This window comes from Mizuhopecten yessoensis, unplaced genomic scaffold, assembly GCF_002113885.1.
Source record: "Mizuhopecten yessoensis strain PY_sf001 unplaced genomic scaffold, ASM211388v2 scaffold6719, whole genome shotgun sequence".
Lineage (NCBI taxonomy): Eukaryota > Metazoa > Mollusca > Bivalvia > Pectinida > Pectinidae > Mizuhopecten > Mizuhopecten yessoensis.
The window spans coordinates 1,583,313-1,592,175 of NW_018406690.1; the positions used below are offsets into that span (position 1 = coordinate 1,583,313).

General features: G+C 33.2%; 1 protein-coding gene across 1 annotated transcript in view; it reads left to right on the forward strand.

Annotated features, from left to right (window-relative positions):
* Positions 1-668: 668 nt before the first annotated feature.
* The window catches only part of LOC110452535 (nucleolar GTP-binding protein 2-like), a 17,656-nt gene continuing 9,461 nt past the window's right edge, over positions 669-8,863 (forward strand). The window contains exons 1-9 of the mRNA XM_021501136.1: positions 669-814; positions 2,422-2,509; positions 3,333-3,427; positions 3,916-4,049; positions 4,694-4,792; positions 5,318-5,470; positions 5,806-5,964; positions 7,440-7,553; positions 7,996-8,124. Coding sequence (XP_021356811.1) covers positions 742-814; positions 2,422-2,509; positions 3,333-3,427; positions 3,916-4,049; positions 4,694-4,792; positions 5,318-5,470; positions 5,806-5,964; positions 7,440-7,553; positions 7,996-8,124 — 1,044 coding nt within the window. The 5' untranslated portion in view covers positions 669-741. The remainder of the gene's footprint in view (positions 815-2,421; positions 2,510-3,332; positions 3,428-3,915; positions 4,050-4,693; positions 4,793-5,317; positions 5,471-5,805; positions 5,965-7,439; positions 7,554-7,995; positions 8,125-8,863) is intronic.

The window sequence follows — 8,863 nt, forward strand, 5'->3', positions numbered from 1 at the left end:
TGTTTTTATTATATACATATATGTAGTTCTAAAAAATAAAAAAAATACTTGTTTTTTAACCGATCTCTCTGACGCCTCTAAATAATGTTCAGTATATTGAACGTTTTAGAGTATCCTCATGTCATGAAAGGTTTTCTCAAATAAAACTGTCTACATAAAGGTACTTCTTTGCATTGAATGACAGTTTCTTGGGCCGATTGTACACTTACTTTTAGATAAAAGATAAAATGTAATCGTATTCGTGCACATCAGTTATTATATAAGTACGTCTTGTAAATGTATAAATGTATGACGTGAGAAGGCTATGATAAGTTTAATAACTTTTATCCAATCGATTGTTTAAAAATCCCGAAACGACTTTTGACATGTCCCGAAACAACCCGGAAAAAAGTCCCGAAACAACTTTCGTCTTATTACCGAAACGACCCGACACCCTGTCCATTACCGATGAAGGATACATTCTGAGAGTAAAACACTCACCAAAAGATCTACTTTTGATTGCTTCACAATAGATCGCTTAATGTTCTTCTTCACTTGTGTCCTAAATTTGGTTTGTGGACACTTTGGAATCATATTGTTGTCTCGTTGTATTTTATGTTGCTTTAGCTTCCGTATTTCAAATAGTGCGCGTTAATTGTGTTCCTCCGATAGAAGATTTCCATATCCGGTATTTCACTTCCGGTTCTGTGGTCCTCGTGTCCATTAAAAATAAATTCTATAGGCCTATATTTTACAGTCAAGATGGCAAAGACAAGTACAAAGAAACCAAGAATAAGAGATTATGTTAACAAATCGAACCATAGCATGAATCCGGGTAAGTTGAAATTTGGTTATTGTTCAACGAAATGGTACGATGTTATGGAAAAGTATGGCAGTTAGTGAGTTACCTAGAGCTTCTTGTCTTGGTAATCACAGCTACTCCTATGCAATGGGAATCTCTTGTCACAGTACAGACATGTTACTGCAAAGTTGATTATAATCAAAAGCGACCTCAAGTGAAATTTACAAGTAAACAAACAACATCATTTAGAAATAAAAAAAAATCCTCATGCAATTGGTATACTATAGGGGACAAATCTTCCATCTCTTATGTTAGTAATTCAAAGAAAAGCACATACATGTACAAAACCAACACCTCAACTAAAGTAGCATCGGATGATCAGTTTCTGAGCCCTTAAGGTGAAACTTGCCGATTAAACAAAGTAGAGCAACTGAGCAGTTCAGTATAATAAAATATAACCACGGACCCAGATAGCATAGAAAGGTAATGAACTCATCCAGAAACATAAACATGGGTTATTAACTTTAACCCATGTGGCAAAATTTCAGCAGTCAATCTTGACAAATTATAGCTCTAATCACGGACTTAGATACTCTAATCCTGTGCTCTATTTAACAGGTCCAGTACACTCTGCCGATTGAGCTATATAGCTATAAAGACCTATATAGCTATATACACCTATAAATTATAGCTGTATTGAGCTATATCTTCTCAGATTTCAAATTTCATTAAATTAAAGCAAAGTCGCATAAAAGATTAAGGTTTATGGTAATGTTGACTACAAAGAGCATACAGTTAGATGTTTATTTTCATTTTTCATAAATGTAAAATTTCCGATTTCTTTACATCGTTATTTTTTAAAAAGAATACTTATATTTAATGTCTTTTGTTATCAACCTAATGATACAATTTTCTTTTAAAAGCGACTTTGTTTCGTTTTCTTTAAAAAAAGAAAATCACTTGAAAATAGCTCAAAAGACCTATTTCAGATAGGTCAATAGAGCTATTATAGGTCTTTACAGCTATATAGCTCAATCGGCAGAGTGTACTGGACCTGTTTAAAGCCCATCAAAGATAGATCTTCAAAACAACATGTGACACTTCCAACTTTTATTCCATAATACATGTTGCATATCTGATGTTAATCTATCAAATCTTTCCAAGTTTGCCTTGTCAGTCAACTACATGTAAAAGGATTGAGTATCTAACACATTTCTATATCGAAAGGAATATTCATGGGGTGACATTGCCATATCAATTTTTAAGATATTACTATATGTGTACATCCTAACTTACATTATTAATTTGCATACACTAATGGTGTCTTCAATCTTTTTAGAATATTTTAAAGCTTACAAGTCACCATGTTTTATCTTTCTATTCTGGGTCGACGCGTCACACACGGTTATGAACGTGGCGTTCTGCTTGCATTGGTGGAATAGAGTAATAGTATATGTGTGACCAATATTAAGAAGTCACTGCGCTAGCTAGCAATCTGTTAAATATCATATTTGCATTATGTTTTACTTCTGTTCAGTAAAATAATGTGGTGAGGATTTAGTCAGAGGTGTGATAAACTAACAGGATATAGCAATTTACTAAAACAAAGATTTTTTTAATGGTTTTGAATTGTATTACAGATAGAAAGAAGGGTGAAGGAGGGTCGAATATGCGTGATCGAGCCACAATCAAGCGACTTCAGATGTATAAAAATTTCAAACCAAAAAGGTAGGTAGTTATAGGTATTAATGTAAATATAGAATTCAATTTCACTTAATATCTTGATTTACCTATATCTCTAGACTGAGGGGACTGAAGAAGATATTCCCATATCAGTCAACAACATCCCAGAAGAGAAACTATTTCACATTTGTTACAGGTAAAACCTGGAATAATTTTCAGGAGGACGTTAACGTTGTATCTACTCAAATATCAACACGTTTAAGAACAGAATAGATGAACTTTGGTAGAATGAAGATCAACTTAATTATAACTATAGGGCAAATGTAATTAACAATGGACTTTATATTAAACAATTATTTAATTTTTGAATCCAGTGATGAAGAAGTCTATCATCTCCTTTAATGGAAAATGACTTTATATTAAATTGATCTTACCTTATCTTAACTTTATCTTATCTTATCTTGGTGGATAATATATATATCAAAACTATGATATCAAAGAGGATCTTAAAAGGTTAATAGGAAATTTTAATATAGTTACTATAATTTGTATATCTGTCATAGTCTTGCTGTGTATATTTACATAAAAGATTTGGGTTTTTCGGTGTGCATATACATGTACAGTCCAGTTATTTTTCTACTTCCTTTCCACAGGGGCATGTGTCTGTTTTTTGGGGGAAATATCACCCACAAAAATCATGATTTTGTGGAAAAAAATTGTCTGTACAATACAAGCAAAAATTAGCCGGAGGAAGGCCCCAAATCAACCTTAAAAAATTCACTGACAGTGTAAATACAGTAGATGAATAACCTATTCAGCACTTTTGTATTGTCTTGTCTTTTACAATCTGCATTTTGAAATGTTTTAGGGACAGTACAGGGAAGATCACTAAAGCAGCCCCTTTCCAATCTCGCCTGCCCTCTGGTACTGTAGCTAGGGTAGAACCCAACAGGAAATGGTTTGGTAAGTCAAAAATGTTTCAAGTTAATAATGGTTCAATGCCTATTTTTATCAATGATTCTGTTGTATACTGTTAAGTGTAAACATTGACACTGTTCCCATTTTTAGCTGAAGCAAAAAGATGCTTGGATTCCACTAGTTCAAAGATATTACTTATGCATTCATATAATCAACATCATTTCATTCTCCAAATCCAAACTTAAAAAAGGACTAGTGCTAATACTATTGCCTATTTTTTGTCCAAATGTGAGCTAATTTTTTAAGATAATAAAAGTATTTCAAATTTTCACGATTTAGGTCTGAAAGATTTTTGTTCATAATGTATACATGTACCTATAAATAATTAATTAATGATTTCATGACATATATATTAAACTTCACTAGTAGGCAAAGAAAGCACACACAGAGATTGATACTACTGTGACAGTGTATATATAGTACCTTGACTATGTTGTTGTGATAATTTATTCTGTTTTATCATTAACACACAGGTAACACAAGGGTCATAACACAGAATGCTCTACAGACGTTCCAGGAGGAGATGACCAAGGTCAAGAATGACCCTTACAAAGTTGTCATGCGACAGACAAAACTCCCAATCACCCTTCTAAATGAAACAGCAAAAGTGAGTAGCTGGTGGTTAAAGAATTTTTCTGTTGGTAATATCTTCATGAATTCTGAGCTTTATCAGACTTGCTTAAAGTAATTGTTTGGGATTGCATTTCAGGTCAAATGTCATAATATGTATTTGTTGGATTTCAAAATTCTCATAGTTTGACAAATAACTTTAACACACTGTAAATGTATGTATATATATATTAGTGGTTGTCATATTTAAGCACCTTTCACACATTTAAGATTGCACATGATTACAATTTCTGTTAACTGTTTTCTTCTGCTGATCATTGTGGTGTCCTGCTGATCCTTGTGGTGTTCACATAACAATGACAAATCTGTTAAATATGATAATGCACTAAAATAGCAATGTTTATAATACTGATATTATTGTTAAGTCAAGAAGGTATCTATTCAATATGTATAATATATTACACACGTTACATGTAGTAATTCCGCCATTGAGATGTTTAATCACCCAGCGGAACCTGTGAATGTGTTGTTTTCATGTGTCCGTCTTGACAAATGAACAATATAAATTGACCTATAAAAATGAGTTCAGTTCTGTGCAGGGAAAGATTCCATGTCTTTGTAAACCTTTCCACTATGTAATTTATCATGAGATTTTTTTTATGTTTTGAAAATGTTTTGCAGCATGCAAGAGTGCATCTCTTAGATACAGAAAGTTTTGAAACAACATTTGGAAAAAGGTCACAGAGGAAAAAACCTAACCTGAAGTTTGAAGATATGCAGGTAATGAAACATTTTGTTTTGTTGTGTAAACTTTTATTACCATCATTGTACCAAAAATGCAACACTTTTCAGTGAAATATTGATGTATTTTATACCATAGTATCAATTCATAAGATGTTTGACTTCTTTTCATAGTTAGACATCATCCACTTTTATTTTCTATTACAAGTTGATATTTCCGGCGTATGGTTCTATAAATAAAACAGGAAATACTATCAGGGTCATGTAGGTGCTTTAACAGATAACTGTAAGGGATACTTTGGTATTTTAGCTAATATTTTGGGATAAATTATCAATATTAGCAGAAAATTACAGTGTTTAAATATTTTATACTCAAAGAAGGTTCTGATTAAACGTCTTCTCAAAATTAGCATTTCTTTTGAAAAAAATAAGCTTCTGAAAATGACATCTAAATAGGTAGTATCACACAGCACATAAATTCAGCCTAATTTTATAATTATTTAATTGTCAAGATTATATTATTCCAAGAGTATCTTCAATTTCATTTGTTGAAATTTTGATCAGGCTTTGATGGAACAAGCATCATCTTCAGCAGAAAAGTATGATTCAGAAAAAGACCGTGATCTGGTAACTGAGGAACCAGAGTTCAAACTTGAAGCACCAGAGGTCATCTTCAAGGCTGGACAATCAAGACGAGTGTGGGGTGAGCTATACAAGGTAAGACAAGGGTAATTGTGGTTGTGAGTTTGATGTACACATCTTACTTCCTTTAGTTCATCTAAACCAACAGTTCCCTCCCTATTTCTTAATTAACCACCGTTGGTTCAGTCATTCTCTCCATTTACATGAAAAGACACAAAACAATTTCATCTCAAAGAGATATTGTGAGAATAGTACAATATCCTTATGTTCACTTTACAAGCTTTTATTATTTTGTTCTCGATGAAATAAATTCAATATTTAGTTGAAAGTTGAACATCTTATACTGAATCAATGAAGTTAGCAAATGTTTTAACCAATATGCAATATTGTAACTTTTTTCTGTCCTACAGGTAATAGACTCGTCCGATGTGGTCATACAGGTGTTGGATGCTCGGGATCCACTCGGCACTAGATGTTACCAGATAGAACGCTACATGAAAAAGGAAAAACCACACAAGCACCTTATCTTTGCTCTCAACAAGGTTGACCTAATCCCAGTCTGGGTCACTGTGAGTACTTTCCCCCCAAATATTCACCATATTTATTATATTAATACTGCAAATGATTGGTATACTACTATATTTAGTACTATATTTTTTGACACTTGCATTAGGTAACGCATTTGACATTAGCTCCATCTATGTCCTTATTTGTATTTAAATATGTTTACTCAATCTCACTATAAAATAAAACCATTTTTTTTTTTTTGCATTTAACTTTTATGTTAAATAACATCTTCATTTGTTCCAGTAACACAACCTGAGTTTGCCAGTATAATATTTTGTCAATGATAACAAAATTTACTTTCAATCCACAACTTTAAAAAAAAAAAAATCAGTTGAATTTGTACTCAACAAGGAAAAAATGGGAAGAATCTACTAAACAAGAGAAAATTTTACTGGACAAAATAATCAATACACTTAACAGCACATATCTATTTTAAGCATGTTTGAGGCCAGTAGCATGTTGGCATGAATGGCTATCAGTTCAAATATATGACTGACCCACTTTCAAAGTTACAAGGGTGAAAGCGTCAAAACCTTCACATGACTTCTTTTGAATACCTAATGGGCTGATGGTGGATAGTAGGATTTGGCCAGTAACAAGCTGTGATGAAGGGCTATCAAATTTGTTAAAGTAAATCACTTTGAATTGATTGAAGGTCAGTTAGGTCAAAGTTTGTTTAAACATTTAAACCACTTCTTCTGAATTTCCTAAAGAAAGATCTTGGTTCATTATTATTGGCATGTAGAGTAATGGTGTGAAATGCTGTGAAGTGAGAGGTCTGAATGAAGGACCAAGACCAACTTCGAAAGTTAGATTATCAAAATAAGTGAAGAATCATAATGTGTAGAGTGATGACATTTAGCCTATTTAAAAAAATGATCATGATCCTCTTTAAAGATCGCAAATATGAGAAGAATTACAGGTGAGTAATACATGCCCAGTTGGCCTCTTGACTTTTAAGGTCACCTGAGCTTTAGCTCAAGTGACCTATTGCTATCCGTTTTCGTCTGCCGTCGTGCGTCGTCCGTTAACATTTTACATTTTCAACTTAAGCTGAAATACAGGCAAAGGAATTTCCTTAATATTTCATTGGAAGGTTACTGACATCCAATATGGCCACCACGGCTGCCATTTGTAAAAATATATTTCAAACTTAAAGTCAAGTTCTACTGGGCAGATTGAACTGAAACTTAATAGGACTGATCGACTCCTGACAAACTTAAGTCAACGTTATAATTAACTATTTTGTCCTCAAATTGGTACATATTTCAACAACAAAAATAAATACTGAAGGACTCAGGTGACCGTTAAGGCCCATGGGCCTCTTGTTTCCTTTAAATGCATATTGATATGGTGTCACCTTTATTCAAATTAATACAAACACTTCCTTATATTCATTATTCATATTTTTATCCTTTTTGTCATTGTTTAAATTTCAAAAAAGAATATCAAAAGTATAATTTCTTTTCTTTCCCAGCAAAAATGGGTGGCTATTCTATCATCCGAGCACCCTACGATGGCCTTTCATGCAAGCATCACAAACCCATTTGGGAAAGGCTCCCTCATCAATCTCCTACGACAGTTTGCCAAGGTAAGATATCTGTGGCAAAGTTATAATATAGTGACAGTTAGGTAAGTAAAAATATTCAAAAAAACCTTCAGTCTGGGAATGGTTGAAACATGATAACTATTATCTATTTTGCCGTACTAGCACAGTAAAGAGGGTGGATTGGAATCAGCTTGACTGCAGTCTAAAGGTCCGGTGTAATGATGGGGCTAGACAGCACATGTGTGTCTGTGTTTCTGTTGTCCTCATTAGTCATTTTAGTAAAACTGGATGATATTAAGTGTTGACTGTTTTAGTACAACTTTATAATATTAAGTGTTGACTGTTTTAGTACAGCTTTATTATATTAAGTGTTAACTGTTTTAGTACATCTTTATAATATTAAGTGTGACTGTTTTAGTACATCTTTATAATATTAAGTGTGACTGTTTTAGTACAACTTGTTTGGTATTTGTTTCCTCATCAGCTACACAAAGACAAGAAACAGATTAGTGTTGGATTTATAGGCTACCCAAATGTGGGGAAGAGCTCCATCATCAACACCCTCCGGGCCAAGAAAGTCTGTAATGTTGCACCTATAGCAGGCGAAACAAAGGTACATTTTACATCGTAATTTCATCATAGTGTTCTTTAAATTGAATAGTATTTCATTAGATCTATGTTTTAGTGGGAGTTGAAATAGATACAAAATGGGTGAAAGGACACCTGTATTTATCTGGATGAGAAATGAAACTAAAAAATAAAACATGTGGATAAAAAACATGTATTGTCGACGCAAAAAAGTACAAAATGTACTTCTGTTTGAAATATATGGGTATTGAGGTATTGGGGTCTACTTCTGTTTGAAATATATGGGTATTGGGGTCTACATCTGTTTGAAATATATGGGTATTGGGGTCTACTTCTGTTTGAAATATATGGGTATTGGGTCTAAAATGATTGTTAGAATATGTAGTGAGTACTGCGGAAAATAGTGAGTGAATGAGGTTACGAAAACCCCCACCTGCTCCCTCCCTATAATTAGGGCTTTTCACCAACTGGTGAAAAGACCTATTGTTTTTGTTAAGTTTCTTATTCTTATTCTTATTATTCTTCTTCCGTACAGAATTGATGCAATTATATTATATGTAGATAATTTTCGGGGCTAATTTTTAGGTCACATGAGCTTTAGCTCAAGTGACCTATTGCTATCCGTTTTCGTCCGTCGTCGTCCGTCGTCCGTCGTCTGTTAACATTTTACATTTCAAACTTAAAGTCAAGTTCTGCTGGGCCGATTGAACTGAAAGTTGGTAGGAATGATCGCCTCATGGTCCTGACAAAGTGTTGTTATTTTT